The sequence below is a fragment of the Barbus barbus genome, assembly GCF_936440315.1.
Source record: "Barbus barbus genome assembly, chromosome: 27".
NCBI lineage: Eukaryota > Metazoa > Chordata > Actinopteri > Cypriniformes > Cyprinidae > Barbus > Barbus barbus.
In genome coordinates, this window is record NC_136755.1 from 1,399,642 (window position 1) to 1,418,901 (window position 19,260).

The 19,260-nt window shown below is 39.7% G+C and overlaps 1 protein-coding gene across 1 annotated transcript; it reads left to right on the top strand.

Annotated features, from left to right (window-relative positions):
- The first annotated feature begins 1,461 nt into the window (after positions 1–1,461).
- On the top strand, positions 1,462–19,054 carry LOC306846897 (endoplasmic reticulum protein SC65-like). Its single transcript, XM_079380587.1, has 7 exons — positions 1,462–2,077; positions 5,855–6,004; positions 6,105–6,276; positions 6,508–6,636; positions 8,327–8,472; positions 8,928–9,011; positions 17,643–19,054. Exons 1-7 carry the CDS (start codon positions 1,622–1,624, stop codon positions 17,790–17,792), a joined length of 1,287 nt encoding a protein of 428 aa, XP_079236713.1. The 5' UTR covers positions 1,462–1,621; the 3' UTR covers positions 17,793–19,054.
- The last annotated feature ends 206 nt before the right edge of the window (positions 19,055–19,260 follow it).

Below are 19,260 nucleotides of genomic sequence, written 5' to 3' on the forward strand. Positions count from 1 at the left end.
GATAATGAAAAAGATGCATTAGGATCAGCATTCATAGACATTCTGAACTCTATTGGGGTTAGACAACATGTTTCCGGACCTACTCATTGTTGAAATCATACTCTAGATTTAATACTGTCACATGGAATTGATGTTAGTGGTGTTGAAATTCTGCAGCAAAGCGATGATTATCAGATCATTATCAGGTCTTGTGTAAACTCCATATAGCTAAAACTGTAAATTCTACACCTTGTTACAAGTATGGTAGAACCATCACTTCTACCACAAAAGACTGCTTTGTAAGTAATCTTCCTGATTTATCTCAATTCCTCAGCATATCCAACAGCGCAGAAAAACTTGATGTAACAGAAACTATGGACTCTCTCTTTTCTAGCACTTTAGATACAGTTGCTCCTTTACGCTTAAGAAAGATCAAAGAAAACAGTCCGACTACGTGGTAGATCGATTCTATCAGAGATAAAATTGTAACCATGCAGCCGTCAGCTACAATATCGCATCAGATAGATCCCCTGAGGAACAATTTCACTCAATCTCTACTATAGGAGAGGAAGATAATTCTCATTCGGTTTTCTGCAAGAGAAAATAAATCAAAACTAAATCAAGCCGTGATAAACGATACTTAGTTATAAAATTTCCCTATGCATTTGTTATCCTGAAATCTGTGAAATTATGTGCAAACATGCGACAAATAACTTGAAGGAAGTTAATGTTCATGTAGGCTATGTTCCTGTACTGCGTGTCAATAGGAGGAGCAGCATCAACCGCGAGGTCCTAAACCCCATCCCGTCACGCATTTCCTAAAGCAACAAGCAGTCGGCCAGTGGTTCTCAAACCTGTCCTGGAGTCTCCCCAGCCCTGCATATTTTGTATGTTTCCCTCATCTATCACACCTGATTCAACTCATCAGCTCATAGTGGAGACTGCAAGACCTGAAGTGTGTGTGTCAGATATTGGGAGACATGCAAAATGTGCATTGCTGGGGGTACTTCATGGAGAGGTTTGAAAACCACTGCAGTAACTATTCAACAAGACAACAGGCACCAGATAAATATTTAACTTTTTTTTAATGTTTTTTGTTCAAATAAGGAACGCTAACTGAATAGCATGGTTTTATACAATTTTCAACCCAACATTTCGGAATTCTGTGTTTAAATAAAAATAATTATTTAAAAAATTAACTTTGGTTTATTCAGTAGGCTGCATATAATTTTTGTTTGGTCGATTTAGGGCTTATTGCTATTTCATCAGCATTTTCTGACAAGACATACAAAACATCTCTAAAACATTTATGAATTATGCTACCGGTCACTGGATGAAAGCTCAAATCTGACCCAGCCAAAGGACAAAAGGAAGATTTTATAGGCTATTTAAAGCAACAATCTGTCAAACTTTTCTAACTTTAAGTAGGCTATTTCTCAGAGCAATGACTAGATTACTTCAAACTGACGGACGTTTAGACCCAGAGAAGCAGTCCAGATCAGAATTTGGGAGGCATGCAGAGTTTTCCATCACCGTAAAACTCCTTCAACACCAAAGGGCCACAGATTTCCTACGTGCAGTCTGACATGAGTCTCCACTCTCCGGTATTACGCGGGGATCGCTTACAGTGAGGAACAGAAGCATGGCCCAAACAAGAATATGTGTAGTCGTGTTTTTCAGTACTGCCTATCTTTTCTGTACTGTGCAGGCTCAGTATGAGAAATACAGCTTCAAAAGCTTTCCAGCGAACGACCTCATGCCGCTGGAGTCTGCGTACGGACACGCGTTAGAGATGTACGAAGCTCAGGACTGGAAGCAGAGCGCTAAATATCTGGAGCTGAGCCTGCGGCTTCACCGGCTGCTGAAGGACAGCGAAGCGCACTGCAGTCAGAGCTGCAGCCCCGTGGGCCGGGAACATGAGCAGAACAACACGGAAACTACCCTCTTCATCATGGGGCACATCATAATGCGAGCTGCATGCCTGAAAAAGTGCAAAGCAAACTTCCTCGTTTTTTCTAAAGCATATCCTAAGCGAGAGACTTTGGGTGCTTTCGAACAGAGGATACCCTACCGGTACCTTCAGTACGTCTATTACCAGGTAAGAGACCACGTTCATGTATTTGCGATGGATGGACATTACTGGAAATCATTTTCTTTGTCGTAATCACTTGTAACAACCACAGCCTATCAACTTCTTTAGATGACGTTTGCTCTGTAAACGATGCATTTTTGATTGTGTCTGAATCGGTGCGTTTCATTGGTCAAGTCAGCATGCCACGTCCACGCACGAGCGCCTCGTAATCTCAAGACAACCGCGCTTTAAAGGTGTAACATCTTAAAACTGCTTAACGCCAAAACTTTTTCTTTCAGTTAATTTATTGTCGTGAATGTAGTAACCGTTTATAAGATTTAGATTGGCTGGATGAGGATTCACAAACACTGGGGAGAAAAGTAAAGTGACAGAACTTTTGCTCGAGTCTTCTGCTTCTCAAACTTGTCTCCTGAGACAAAAACCCTAAAACTCCCAGTATGATCTGCTTTAACATTTTAGAAGAGATTTCATCCATCATAAACAGATTTTTCTCCGTTGCTAGAGACAGTGAAGATCTCACTTTTGTCTCCTTTAAAGCTTTAGAAGAGATCTCAACAACATCACACACTGCTCAGATTTTCTCCTTAGCTAAAGGCTCTGGATCGCTCATAATTGTCTCCTATAAATTTCAGTAGCAACCTCAACAACTTGTATAAATATGAGCTCAAACATTTCTACCAAATATTATGTATTAATAATCAAATTAGTTTTGGATTGATTGAGTTATAAGCCATTTAATGTGCCTTTCAGTCCTTTTTGATTAGGGCACTGGCTAGATTACTATTTCCAAGAACAAATGATGTGCCTAATGCAAACTGTACGCTTCTATTATCGTTTAGTCAACAAGAGTAGCGTTAACCGTATTTTTGCCTAATTTTAATCTTAATATAGGTTTATAAAGGCTTTTATTTATTTATTTTGTGCCTTTCAAGTACTTGACTTAGTGCATACATTGTAAAGTTGTTGAGATATCTTCTAAGGACTTAAAGGAGACAAATATGAGACCCCTAGAGTGTTTAGTTTAGGAGAAAAATCTGAGCACAGTGTGTGATGTTGTTGAGATGTATTCTGAACTTTAGAGGAGACAAATGTGCTACACAGGCTCATTGGAAATGCGTGCCTTTATCTACATTTCTGCAGAACTCAAAAAACTTACCATCCATAAATATGAGTTGCTGCAGTTTCCAGTTGTAATTAACTCTAGGGGCAGTAAAACTGAGACTCCACTTTTCTCCTTTCCACACAAAGTGTAATTTACAGGGCCAGAGTATCGAATAAGAAATCTTAATTTTACACAATTCATTGCACAATTTTGTGTTATGATTTCATAACTATTTTACATGGTGCCGCATTAAACTAAAAAGATCCTTTTGAACGTTAGCATCACATATGATTAACAGCCAGAGAAGAGCTTGAACTTTTCGCAAAATGGCTCAGGGGTGTTTCACAATAGAACATTAACTTTTGGCAACAGACCCGGACTTGAATTCTCAATACGTACCTGAAGCAACACAGCAATATCATGTCATGGGTCACGTATTGAACTTGCATTTTTAGTGCCACTCACTGGACATTTTACTTTAAAATGCCGTGAAACATGGTATGTAAAATCGGTATTGCAGAAATGTCACCTCCAGCACATATTTCCAATGAGCCTGGGATGCAAATGTGAAAGATCCAGTCTCCAGCTAAGGAGAAGAATCTGAGCATATTGTGTGATGTTGTTGAGATCTCTTCTAAAGCTTTAGAGGAGACAAATGTGAGATCACAGTCTTTAGTTTTGGAAAAAAAAGTCTGAGCACAGTGTGTGATGATGATGAGATATATGCAAAAACTTTTAAGGAGACCATTTTAAAAGTGTTAGATTTATTAATTTTTTTGTCTCAGGAGACAAGTGTGAGAAGCAGGAGACTCAAGCAAAAGTCTCCATTTGATGTTAAAGTAACCTCATTTCTGTGTAGCGCAAACAATTGAGATGTTAAAGAGATCTCGTTTTCTTCTTTTCTCTGGGTAGTTTTAATCTCATTCATCCACAGCATTTTAATCAAACGTAATACTTGCATCATCATATTTGAAGCTATTCAGTGTAGACAGTGTTTTAAAGCACAATGTTACGCATGCAGAGGAAATCATGACATTTATTTGCATGCAAATATACAAGACAAACTTTTCAATGCTAAACAAAGAAAGAAAAAATGTCATGCAACAACCATGAATCACTGGAACACTATACATTTAATAAGAGAGTATTGATCTTATACTAGAAATCATACACTTATATAGGCCTAATCCCTTTATAGTGTATTTGGAAAATGTGCTGCATATACAATGCAGGACATTGAAGATCAATTGTATCTAGTAACCCTTAATATTCTGAAATGTATAATGCTATTTAAATGATAGTTTCTGAATTTACAATAATAATAAAAAATTTACATTTTGTAATTAAAATAAACCTTTCTCCTAAAACGAAACGGAAGACATCTGAAGACAAAGCTGATGCCTAAATTATATATAGAAAATGACCCCTTAGTGTCCTGAGCTTAGAGTAACCTCTGTTAAAGCCTTCCTCTGGACAGCAGATCAATGTCAAAGCAGAGACAGACAGAATCGAGTCCCAGGTATAGGTACTTTCCTGCTCCTGTTCCCTTCTTACTTCTCCCATTAATTCCTGTCTCTCCTCCTACTGCCCTGACCATTAATAAAAGTGAAAAAAGACCACTCCAGTGTAATCAGAAAGGAAAGAAAGAGCAACCTCTGAGCAATAAAACATGTTTATTATAGTGTCTTGAAAGAGATTACAGCAAGACAATAAAGAGATCATGATTCTCACAACCCATTCTCATTTTTGACTCTTTCTCTCAGAACTTTCTCATGTCTCATTTGTGTCTACTTTTATTTCTCCCAAGTTATTTTAGGAGAAATATCTGAAATGCTAGACCGTTTTTGCCTGGAAGACTTTCTTTAGCCGACTCAGGGTCAACCGGTTCCCTGACTTCTACTGCCCCTAGTTTCCTCCTCTTCTGCTCCTCCCTGATTTTCTGATGGTCCAAGGCCAACCTGCTTCCTTGTGCTCCCTGGTTCATCCCCTCAACTTGCCGTAGTCTGTTTCCCATATTCCATATCTATATGTATATTGTGTAAATCTATATTTCATAAAGCACTATATAAATAAATGTGATTTGGCTATTCTAACAGTAACAAGGCACAACATGTAATTAAATCTGAGAAAGCCAATGAGAGATCTCACCTGTGTGTCCTACCTCTTATTTCACTAATGTTAATGAAATGAGAAACTGCAAAACAATATGTGACCCTGGACCACAAAACCAGTCTTAAGTCGCTGGGGTATATTTGTAGCAATAGCCAAAAATACACTGTATGGGTCAAAATTATTCATTTTTCTTTTAGGCCAAAAATCATTAGGATATTAAGTAAAGATCATGTTCCATGAAGATATTTTGTAAATTTCCCATCGTAAATATATCAAAACTTAATTTTTGATTAGTAATATGCATTGCTAAGAACTTAATTTGAACAACTTTAAAGGTGATTTTCTCAATATTTAGATTTTTTTGCTCCCTCAGATTCCAGATTTTCAAATAGTTGTATCTCAGACAAATATTGTCCGATCATAACAAACCATACATCAATGGAAAGATGATTTATTCAGCCTTCAGATTATGTATAAATCACGATTTCGAAAAATTGACACTTATGACTGGTTTTGTGGTCCAGGGTCACGTTTAAACAACTGAATTATCTTATGTTATGTGCGTCTAGATGAATGAGTTGGAGAGAGCGTTTTCAGCAGCGCACACGTATCTACAGCGAAACCCTGAGGACCCCGTACTATCTAGGAGTCTTAACTACTATAAAAGCCTGTTTGACACGGAGGAGTACCTCATAGACCATGAAGAGAAGCCCTATGAGGTATTTATTCTCTCTAATTGTGTCTTTCTTTTTAACCTTATTTGTTAGAGGCTCTCTTCTGAAATAACTAAATATGGATTCATATCGATCTGTCTTTTAGGCTTTATTCCTGAAGGCTGTAAAGCTGTATAATTCGGGGGATTTTAGCAGCAGTGCTCGAGACATGGAGCTGGCGGCTGCTGAGTATTTTAAAACATTCAACACGTGTTTGATGTCCTGTGAGGGGTCATACGATGTGCAGGAGTTTAAAGACTTCTACCCCAGCCTAGCCGGTCAGTGATATCATGATGCATTCTCAGATTTCCTTCAAATAGCTGTGAATATTAGAAATCTATCCTAACTAAAATAAGCCTGGTTCAAATGCAAATAGCTTGGTAAACATGAGAAGTTCATCAATGATCTGACATAGGAAGTCTAGTAGGTAGTTTAGTTTTTTTTTTTTTTTTTTTTTAAGCATCAGTAGCCTATAAATGCAATGTCCTCTCTCTCTTTTTCTCCCCCAGATTTCTATTCTGAAGTAATGAAGTGTAAAGTAAAATGTGAGGAAAATTTTATTCCTAATGTTGGTGGTTTCTTTGTGGAGAAATTTGTTGCCACCATGTACCACTACATGCAGTTTTCTTATTACAAATGTAAGTAACAAAAACACACGCATGCAACAAAACAAGAAATACTCAAATCTGCCCATATTTCATATCAGTTAGTGCATTTTGGTATAATGGGGAATGATGTATTGTAAAACAATATTACTGTAGGAGACATGCAAGTCTCTCAGTAGCCCCTTTCACACAGAGATTCTGGAAAATACACGAGTAATGTGTTCCGGCAATTGTTCCTGGGTCGTTAGATTTGCTGCATTCACACTGCCAGTGATTTTCCGGAATCTGTGAGAGCGTTCACACACAACCCGTAAATGTTCCGGAATGACACGTGACGTATATAATGCGCCGCGCACCATTTCACTAACGAAAAAAAAACCTAAACTGGCTAATGATTTCAGCTTCAGCGCGGATAGTGAGGAGCTCCGATCGCTGCTTCATTCCAGTTTATACATTTTTTTTTGTGTGAATGTTGATCGCCCTTCAAAACACCCGGAAAAAAGAGTCGCATGATAACGCACCTTTACGGCATTCATCCGGCATTGTTCACACAGCGCTCGTTCCGGGACTGAGCCCGGCAATGTTACTAGGTCCTCAACGGGTCGTGGTTGCGTTCACACAGAAGGCACTCTGGCAATTTTCCGGCAATTTTCCAGGTCCAACGTGCAGTGTGAAAGGGGCTAGTATCTCACATGAATAGTTTCCAGTTCTTGTAGACATCTAGAGGTATTGGCATGGTACACTAGACGCAGAACTGTGCGTCATTCAAAACTGATAGGACATGAAATAAGATACTAAGATTGTTTTACTGTTTACCACACCGTAAAAAACTTAAAATAATTTACCTCGCTGACTAAAAATTTTAAGTTTAGTCAACTTGAAATTTTATGGCACGGTTTCACAGACAGGGATTAGCCTAAACCAGGATTAGGCCATAGTTCAATTAGGACATTTAAGTAATTTTTATAAATGTGCCTTTACAAAAAAACATTACTGGTGTGCATCCTGAGACAAAAAGCATTGATTTTATTTTAAGTTTCTTTCATTTGAAACAGCTCAGACTTACATTTTAGTCTAGGACTAGGCTTAAGCCTTGTTTGTGAAACCGGGGGTAAGTTAAGTAACAACTTGTAATATTTATGTTGACTAAACTTAACATTTTTAGTCAGCAGGGTAAATTATTTTGTTGAAACTTTTTTTTTTTTTTTTTACAGTGTATTCTGACAAAATAACATGCTCACGAGATATACAGTGTAATAGACTTATTGTACTTGTAGTTATTGTGGAGATGAGTGTGTCTCTTCAGTAAGCAGACACACTAACTAGTGCAAATGAAGTTAAAGATTAGTGTTGCTGCCTGAAGTATGACACCCATTCATGTTCATTAAAAAGGATAAGCACTATTTTTTTTTTTATTCCGCCAGTGCTTTCTCTCCGATTGTGATATTTGATTTTGAAAATGTTGATAAAATGCTAATGATAAAATGCAGCACATAACATCTGTTGCTGATATTGTATATGCTATCAACGAAGTCCACAAATCCAGTTTGTTAAAACACATTTATGTGGTCAAGTGTGAATGGAATGTTCAAACTCAGTGAGATAGCAATCCAATCACAGTGATAGACCAATAATAAATACCCCCATAGACGTAGACTTCATTGCCAAAAAGTTTATCAAAACAATAATTTTAGAAATGCCTTTTATTCATTTGTCCTTCTAGTAAATGATGTGCGAAATGCAGCACTGTGTGCAGCAAGCTATATGCTGTTTGATGCAAACGATCAAGTGATGCAGCAGAACATGGCCTACTACAGATTCTACAGACAACAGTGGGGACTGCAGGACGAGCATTTCAAACCACGGCCAGTAAGTACAATCACGCACACACATACATATCATGAACTTACCAAAATGACAAACATGTAGAAGGTTAATACTTCTGATGCTCAACAATTTCCCATTAACAGTAATGAAGTGGAATATACTGTACATTTTTGTTGTTGTTTCTCTTGGCAATGGAATCAAATTTATGTCACGTATTTAAGTATTGTAAGGTATTTTATTTTTAGTTTATTTGTTGCATGGATTTGGTTCCATGCTTGGCTTCTTTTAACTCTAACTCCACACATGTCATCCTCAACAAATCCACACATCCTCACGACAGAAACTATTGATAAAGGTATCTCTTCCATGTTTTTATAGAATAGTTCAGCCATTCTGAAGTGACCTGATAATGGACATTGATTTGTAAATGTTCTGGCTTTTTTTTTTCTTTTTTTCACACCTACTGTTTTAACATTTCTGTCTTTATGTCCATACAGGAAGCTCTTAGATATTTCAATCAAACCACCAAACTGAGGGAACTTCTGGAGTTCGCACAGAATTATTTACAGACAGATGATGAGGTAAACCCCCCAAGTGTGTTATTTAAAGGTGAAGTTGGAGATCTCGGAAAATGCTAACTTTAGCCTGATAGCATGGAAAGCGAATGTCCCACCCTCCCTGCAATCGCCGTCCAAAGCCACGCCCCCTGAACGCACATGCGCTCAAAGAGCAGAATGCCAGAGACAACATTAAATTACTACAATAGCCTACATCAACGGTTCCCAATTACAGTCCTCATGCCCTCCCCGCTCTGCACATTTCATATGCATATCTTATCACGTCCGACCGTAAGTCATAAGTGCCCTGCGAAGTGGACATCACCAGATATTCCGGCTTGATTCCAGTTCAAATCGAGCGTATATGTTTCATACAAAGGGCATTAAAGTGTGCGAGACATGAATTTAAATTGTATTTATTTACCGAGGTATATTATGTCACACTTCACACTTCTCTAGTAAGTTTCGTCTGTGTGTGAAGACGCTGCGCAGCGCAATCCGTGAATGAATGTTCCGAAGTGAAATAAACTTCAATGGATTTCCCTTGCTCAGGGAGTAGGGAGCATGTCAATTGGAACACAGTTCATGCACATAGCTCTCTTCTAACGAGCTGGTTATGTGAATCGGGTGTGTTAACCAAGGGAGACATGAAAAATATGCAGAGCGGAGGGCGCAAGGACTGGAATTGGGAAATGCTGGGCTACAACATGTCATTCACTGGTGAGAAAACTTTATAGCACAGTTATTAAAAGTACTACAATACCAGGTGTTTTAGTATGGTTTCTATTTTGGTTTTCCAAACTAATGTGAGACCAGTGAGGCGCTAATTCGGCGAGAGAAGGTGCCAGTAAAAGGTCCGTACGCCATACTAATCAAGCAATTACAACTGTTTATTGTTGGTACACACAGCTGATATCAATAATACTGATACTGATCATAAGTCAAGTAAAGTCGTGACGTATTGTCAAGTATGGTGACCCATACTCGAAATTGGTTTAACCCATCCAAGTGCACACACACAGCAGTGAGTAGTGAACAAATGCACACACACACACACACACCGTGAACACACACCCGGAGCAGTGGGCAGCCATCAATGCAGCGCCCGGGGAGCAGTTGAGGGGTTTGGTGCCTTGCTCAAGGGTCTCACCTCAGTCGTGGTATTGAGGGTGGAGAGAGTGTTGGTTATTCACTCCAACCACCTACAATCCCTGCCGGACCTGAGACTCGAACCCACGACCTTCGGGTTACAAGTCCAACTCTCTATCCATTAGGCCACGACTGCGCCCTGTAAGTAAATGCATAAGTAAATGCATAAAATGATGATAATCAAACCATAAACACATTGAAGAAAGATAATCATAAAACCAGTGCATAATATAAGAAGGATCATGAATAAATGAATAAAAGATAATATTCGTGAATAAATAATACACTAACTTGAGCATACACTAAAACTAAAACCCCCAAGCAAAATATTATAACCAATATACAACCTCAGAACTATGCTGTCGTCTTCACTCTTCGGTGGACTGAGGAGCTCGTTTCAGTCACAGTAGAAGACCAACACCTGTCTGAGAATGCCGGGCGATGTATACTTAACCCACGGCTGAGCTTCCACTGTTTCTGAAAGAAACCCCATGTTTTATACTTCAAAATTAGGTGCGGGTTAAGAACAACCCTCCAAGTGAGAGAGAAAGCAAGTTGATCAGGCTCGATCCCCCTCCCAGTTGGGTGCACTTGTCAATTACAAAAAGATGAACCATTACTCCGCAATATCTCTGAGGTTTCGCAATAAGTGTGTTTTGTGCCAGAATTCTGCACCTGGATGATCAAACGACAACAGTTTCTAACCTTATCTTGAAGGTCAATGTAACCACTCTCTTGTGCTCTCCCAAGAGATTGTGAGGTTGTTTTGCACCAGTTGCAACCTTGCCCCTAGCATTTCAATCTCTAAATGTTCATCCGTTGAGCTTTTCACAAAAAACAACCCATCTCTTACACCAGGAAGGAAGATCCGGTTGTTGATGTTTGCCTGTCATTCTCGCTCTTGTCTGCACAGCATGCATGAACGCGCTGATGACGTATCCTGTCTGTGCGAACAGGGTGAGCAGAGGTATGCAAATACATACGTTGACAGCCAGGAAGGAAAGCCAATTAAAACGCTCAGACCGAGCGTTTTGATTGGACAAACATTTCTTGGTCCTACACCTTCCACAGAATATATAAATACAGATAAATACATTTAGACCACTTAACTTAATGATTGCTGTCGGAAAGTGAAGAGACTTTCAACCAGAATAACCAAAAATGTTTCTGAAGACAATCATCTATGGCACCTTTAATAGCACAGTAAAGTAGCTGAATAAAATAACCCTAAAATAATCAACTATATTTCTTGAATGCTAAATGCAGTGGTGTGTGGTGGCCTGTGTCTCACTTTGTTTTAGATTGATCTTGGATTGACTTTTCCAAGCTAGTCAAACAACGATACCATATACACACACACACACAGACACACACACACGGCTTGAATTGTCAAATAGGACCTTTTAAGGGCAAAGTGAAGTAGTTATGATTTTCACATTGTGCATATCTAATTAGCAGTGTTTTTTCCTTATATCTGTCAGCTTGCAACATGTATCTATGTGTTAACGTCACACAATGCATGTTCTAACTAGAATTAATCCAGTCGGCGTGGTAGACCAGGCACACATACAGCTCTGGAAAAAAAGAGACCACTGCAAAATGATCAGTTTCTCTGATCTTAGTATTTATAGGTATGTGTTTGAGTAAAATTAACATTTTTGTTTTATTCTATAAACTATTGACAACATTTGTTCCAAATTCCAAATAAGCATATTGTTATTTAGAGCATTTATTTGCAGTAAATGACACTGGTCAAAATAACAAAAACAAGACAGTGTTTTCATACCTTAAATAATGCAAAGAAAACAAGTTCATATTCAACACAATTTTAAACAACACAATACTAATGTTTTAACTTATAGGAAGAGTTCAGAAATCAATATTGGTGGAATAACCCTGATTTTTATACATCTTGGCATGCTCTCCACATTGCTGTTGGGTGTTATGCCACTCTTGGCACAAAAATTCAAGCAGCTCAGCTTTGTTTGATGGCTTGTCCATCTTCCACATCACATTCAAGAGGTTTTAAATGGAGTTCATGTCTGGGTTGGCCATGACAGGGTCTTGATCCTATGCTCCTCCATCTACACCTTGATTAACCTGGCAGTGTGGCATGGAGCATTATCCTGCTGGAAAAAAATAATCCTCAGAGTTAGGGAACATTGTCAAAGCAGAAGGAAGCAAGTTTTCTTCCAGGCTTGATTCGTGTGCCCTCCACGAAGACAAATATGCCTGATTCCAGCCTTGCTGAAGCTCCCCAGATCATCACCAATCCTCCACCAAATTTCACAGAGGGTGCGAGACACTGTGGCTTGTAGGCATCTCCAGGTCTCCGTCTAACCATTAGACGACCAGGTGTTGGGCAAAGCTGAAAAACGGACACATCAAAGAAGATGACCTTACTCCAGTATGGTCCAGTCTTTATGGTGTTTTGCAAACCTCAGCTTGCTCTTCTTTGCTTCTCATTGATGAAGGGCTTTTTTCTAGCTTTGTACGAGTTCAGCCCTGCCCTAGGAGCCTGTTTCGAACCGTGTTCGCTGTGCACTTCATCCCAGCAGCCATTCTTTTTGTAGGTCCCTTTATGTCATCCTACGGTTGTTGAGTGACATTCAAATGAGTTGGCAGTCATTCCGGTCAGTGTAGAGTTGTTTTTGTAGTTTTGTTGTTCCCAGTGTCTGTAGCTTGACCTTTGAATCGCTGTCTTTGAAATTTTAAACCTGACGCTCATTGTATCTCTCTGCCAGTAAAGCCAGAATGGAACCCTTCTTTTCCTCACTCAAAACTTTTCTTTTCATCTCTTTTGGCATGGTTAATAGTTATTATTTGATTCCAATTGCTCTCTACTAGCACTGTTTTTGCATCCAACTGGTCCTATTGCAAGAGCATTGTGATGACCACAGCGGTATTTTCTATTTTTTATTTTTTTACTTTATACTATCACTAACGAAGACTTGGTTAAGATGATCACCTAATCGGTATTTCATTAAGCAAAATAAGGTGTGCCTGTGTTGGAATTCAACAGATACTGGAATGGAATGGCTGCCATAGATGCAGAAATCCTGATCCTGAATTGGAGTGGTCTCTTAATTTTTTCCCAGTGTTAAACATGCAGTTCTCTTGACTCATTGGAGCAGCAGTATTACATGTCGTGGCTTGAATTGTTTTTTTTTTTTTTGCTGAAAGTAACATTAACAAAATGTTAAGATGCTAGACAAGTCAAGTTAGCGTGATACTAAAAAATAATGGGCTGCACATCTAGCAGAAATTCAACAGCAGTAGGTTGGGTAAGAACAATGAAAAACTGGCTAGAGAAGCCTTTACCTTAAACCAGTTAACTTGTCATGATTTTGAAAGTGGAAGAAGTTGGGTTTTCACTTGTCGTGGTCGCTGAGCCTTTCCGAGGTTTGAAGCGGGTATGAGAAGCTGGAAACCTTTGTCAGCAACAGGAAATCAGGCAGATCACAGTATGGCCAGACAATGCCACCTCAGCACTGCAGGACTGCTTCCAGGACACAGACTGGAATATGTTTAAAGAGGCAGCCACCTACAACAACCACACAGACCTGAATGAGTACACTGAAACTGTGACTGCTTACATCAAAAAGTGCACTGATGATGTGACAGTCACCAAGACCATCACCACACGTGCAAACCAGAAGCCATGGATGACAGCAGAGGTTCGTGGGCTGCTAAAGACCAGAGATGAAGCATTCAGATCAGGAGATAAAGCAGCCCTCAAAACAGCAAGAGCCAATCTGTCCTGTGGCATCAAAAAAGCAAAACGGTCATATGCCCAAAAAATCAACAACCACTTCACAGACAGCAGAGACACACGGAGCCTGTGGCAAGCCATTCAGACCATCACAGACTACAAGCCCCCGCCACAGGCCTGTGATGAGGACACATCCCTCCCCGATGCACTCAACCACTTTTATTCACGGTTTGAAATGCAGAATGACACACCTGCACAAAAACTGCCCACACCTCCCAACGACCGGGCGCTCTGTCTGTCTCCAGCCGACGTAAGGAAGACCCTATCTAGGATTAACCCACGCAAGGCTGCGGGTCCTGACAACATACCTGGCCGTGTTCTGAGAGACTGTGCTGCACAGCTGACAGATGTCCTAACAGATATCTTCAACACTTCGCTGAGTCAGGCAGTCGTCCCCACGTGTTTCAAATCCACAACAATCATACCGGTACCAAAGAAATCACCTGTGTCCTGTCTCAATGACTACCGTCCCATAGCACTGACTCCAATCATGATGAAGTGCTTTGAGAGGCTAGTCATGCATAACATCAAAACCAGCCTCCCCAACACACTCGACCCGCTCCAGTTTACCATACCGTCCAAACCGCTCTACGGACGATGCAATTTCCTCCACCCTCCACCTGGCTCTTACCCACCTAGAAAATAAAGACTCCTATGTTAGAATGCTGTTCATTGACTTCAGCTCGGCATTCAACACAATAATCCCACAACAGCTCATAAATAAGCTAAACCTGCTGGGCCTTAACAATTCCCTCTGTAACTGGATCCTGGACTTTCTAACTGGAAGACCTCAGTCAGTCCGTGTCGGCAGCAACACCTCGAGCACTACAACACTGAGCACAGGTGCCCCACAAGGCTGTGTGCTCAGCCCGCTGCTCTTCACACTGCTGACCCACGACTGCACTGCCAAGTTCAGCTCCAACCACATCATCAAGTTTGCTGATGACACAACAGTGGTAGGTCTCATCAGCAACAACGATGAAACGCACCACAGAGAGGAAGTGGCACAGCTGGCTGAATGGTGTGGCACAAACAATCTGTCCCTCAATGTGGAGAAGACAAAGGAGGTTGTGATGGACTTCAGGAGAAACTCCGTTGACCACCCCCCACTGACCATCGACAGCTCGACTGTGGAGAGAGTCAGCAGCACTAAATTCCTGGGGGTGCACATCACAGAGGATCTCACCTGGACCACCAACACCATGTCACTCTCCAAAAAGGCACAACAGCGCCTACACTTTCTCCGCCGGCTGAAAAGAGCAAGTCTCCCTCCACCCATCCTCACCACATTCTACAGAGGCACCATTGAGAGTGTGCTGACCAGCTGCATCACTGTCTGGTACGGGAACTGCAGTGCTGCTGACCGCAAGACCCTCCAGCGGACAGTGAACACAGCTGCAAAGATCATCGGTGCCCCTCTCCCCTCCATCCTGGACATCTTCCTTACACGATGCTCCAGCAAAACCAACAGCATCGTGAAGGACTCCACCCATCCCTCCCACAGTCTCTTCCAGCTCCTACCATCAGGAAGACGGTACCGGAGCATCAGAGCCCGCTCCACCAGACTGCTCAACAGCTTTTTCCCCCAGGCTGTGAGAGCCCTGAACTCAAACCACCCCGCCCCCCTCTGAAACCCCATGCAAACCCCTACCTCCTGAACATGGACCACCCCCCACCCCAAACCTTACCACACCAAAGAAAAACTGTATGGAACTTTAATTATTTTTTTATTTATTTTATTCTTATTTTTCTTTACACTATGGACACTCTCCTCTATGTGCACTATAGACACTTTACACTATGGAAACTTACACTTTACACTATGTGCACTATGGACACTTACACACACTGCTGCATGTGCACAATCTCACAAAAATCTCAGCAATATATGTATGTTTACATGCTCATGCACTACAAATCATCCTGCACTGTTCCCCAACCAGCTGCTGACTCAAATGTCTCTCTTTGCACATGTACAGTATTTGTGAAGCATTCGTATAGTTTGTATTTTTGATCTTCTATTTTTTAGTTTGTATAGGGTAATATTTATGTGAAGCATTCGTATAGTTGTATTTTTTATCCTTTTAGTTTGTATAGGGTAAATACTTATATATATATATATATATATATATATATATATATATATATATATATATATATATATAGTATACTTATAGTTAAATCTGTTAGTAGTGTATAGGTTTATAGTGTTTTTTTACTTCATTGTTGTAATGTCTGTATTTATGTAGCACCGTGGTCCTGCGAGACACGACATTTCGTTCCACTGCATGTCCCCACATGTAGCGGAATGACAATAAAGCTCAACTTGAACTTGAACTTAAAAATAGTGACAATGTCGCCCTCTTCCAAAAGATCAAAGATCAATCACCAGATGATTTGGTGATTTGTTTTGTCACTGCAAGGATTATTAGACTACTGTTAGTCAGGAAACCTTTGCAAGCTTTAACAATCTCCAGGTTGAGCTGTGTTTGTCCCGGGTGTTATTGGGTACGAAGAGGTAAGCTTTAGGCAAACGAGCTTGCACACAGTGCCTTTCCCCTCTCTGAGGAAATGCTGTGCCCTTTTCTATCCATGAGAGTCCCCCATATCTGATGAACACTGGATGCCATACTACTCTGTCCAGCGCTCGTCAATAGCTGAATTTGACAGGAATCTCACTACCAGTAAAATTATTCATGGTATGCCCCTTTTCAGGTGAGCCCGTCTAGTTTGGTTAAGTGCTTCATGTGGTGATTCCCTTTTGGTAATCCTATATGATGTGTTTCCACTGTAAAGACTCCCTGTCGGTAACCTTGCATCTACCCCTGGGCTTTGCGTTGCTCATCTTCCAGTCATTGTGGCTTTGAGTCTCTTGCTTTCAAGGTAGAGCCCACCACAAGGACTTCTTACATGTGTGGTATTTCCTGCATACTTGTAGACTTCAGCTCTGCTTTTAACACCATCATGCCATCACTCCTTCAGCCCACACTAACTCAGCTCTCTGTACCCACCTCCGTCTGTCAGTGGACCACCAGCTTCCTGACAGACAGGCAGCAGCTAGTGAGGCATTTCAAATTTGCACATACCATACCTGTACATACATAATCGTCTATATTTTATATTGTTGTTGCTTTTTTTTGTACATTTGCCTATTTTGTATATCTGTATATTTATTCTTTTTATTATCTGTGTCCTGTTGCTGTCTTTCTGTTGCACTCTGGAGCTTCTGTCACTATAACAGAATAGTGTAAACATACCTGGCCAATAAAGCTCATTCTCATTCTCATACTGCTAATTACAGCCCACATTAAATGGAATGAAATGGAAGTAAAAATGTGGCTTTTTCATTGCAAACATATCAAAACACAAGCTAGCTACATACAAAAACAATGATGGAGCCACAGTGCTTGATTTAAACACTTAAATTTCTAAAAGCAGGTTAGTTCTGGGCCTGAGAGAGTGTCCAACCACTGAACAACATGGTCCTAAATTAATTTTTGACTTTTTGAATTGCACGATTAAATAAATTACCGCAATATCACTGTGTGATGCCTCCCACCAATGGTTTGAATGGGTGGGACAACTTACTGGAAATGTCCAAGGATTAAAGACGTTACTTCCTTAAACCAGCTAATAGCTGTTAAAATAGTCAATAGGCAGACATGTTTTTGAGTTTGTCCTATTCATGAGACTGACAATATTAACGTGGTTATTAACTGTTTGTTTGTTAACAGGATACTGTAAGTTCAGAGGAAGCAGCATCAGCTCTGTCAAGTCCTCCTGATGAAGAGTTTGAGGGAATCGGGGACTACGAGGAGTCTCTCCTGGCAGAATGGTGGCAGGAACCCAAAACTAAAGGAGATACAGGAGAACCAGCTGAATAATCACAAACCAAGTCATATACTATTATTTATACTGGTAGCCTGAGGGAGTCTTCATCTGGTGTCTTCCTCATCCCCTGTTGACTCTTTCCCCCTTTTTCATTTTTTCATTCTAACTTTACTTTTAACTTGATTTTGAACAGTGTCTCATCCAGATTTTGTTGAGTTTAGATGAGCTCGTTGAAACTGGAGACACATCACCAATCTAAACTCTGCTTAACAAAATCAGGTATGTGTTGGGGATAGTATTTATACATAATAAACCTGTTGTTTATGTCTTTTGCTCCTTCCCATGTATTTCAGGATGTGTTATCTATTAAAAAAGATTTTTGCTGATATGAAATATATCTGCATCTTTTCACATGCAATCTCTGTAATTCTGACTCTTATATTGCTGTTTTCATTTCAGGCTAGAGAGTTGCTGGCACTGCCTTATTTTCTGTTGTTTTTAGGTTTTACTTTTAATGATAAGGAAGATTATATATTAAAATAATATGTATAAAGACACTTGATGGCACAGTCTAATCTTTGAACAGTTATGATTCTCTGCAGTTATAATATTAATTTAATGACAGTGTATGTAAGCAGTTTCCTGTGCTTTGAATCACTTTTTGTTAATCTCTGGAAAGCAATTAGAACAGAAAAATAACAGACTCGATGCAGGCTTCATCAAATATGAGACAAAATTTAAATTCTGCTGCAACAACTTAAAATATAAAAAATAGTGCCATTTATTCAGCTCATTTATTTAGTGTTGGTTCAGATTGGTTTAATAGCTGTGTAAAGTTATGAAACAAGTTCAATTTAGCTATAAGTAGCACAAAAAGAAGACCTAGTTTAATTAGTGTTTACAAAGTACTTTACGGAAGTGAAGAAATGAATCCATTGGTCTCAAGACAAAAAACAAAACAATCAAAAGCTATTTCTGTTATTCTTTGTTGTGCTCTTCCTTTGTAGATTTAAAATAAGGTATTTTTGTTGTTATCTGTGAATACAGCACTTCCTACAACAACTGATATAAACCTGTAGAAATTTATTGGTGGCCTAATTAACATTGTCACCTACCCTGGTGTGATTACTCTCGGTCACCCTTAAATTTGTTATTTGCCATATCTTTCTGTTTCTGTCTGTCTTTTGCTTGCTGTATTTCTTATTTAATGTCTGTCCGCTAAGTCAAATTCCTTCAAAGAGCAGGAATCTGAGATGTCATTTCAACAATACTGTGCCTTCTGAGTTTTAAAAATAAAATTTGAGGGAAAAATGTTTTTTAGGAGTATCCTATGTTTAACAACAGGAACCTGCAAACATCAGTCTTACAGCTAAATTACTTATTGTATTGTTTTTATGAAACTGGTGAAATGCAAAGCCAAACTAAATGTATGGCCGGCAACATTTAATCTGATGCAGAAAACAAATAAGCAGCCTCTAAGATGAAATTCCCCTTATTGTTCTTCTCCCATGAGGTTACAAT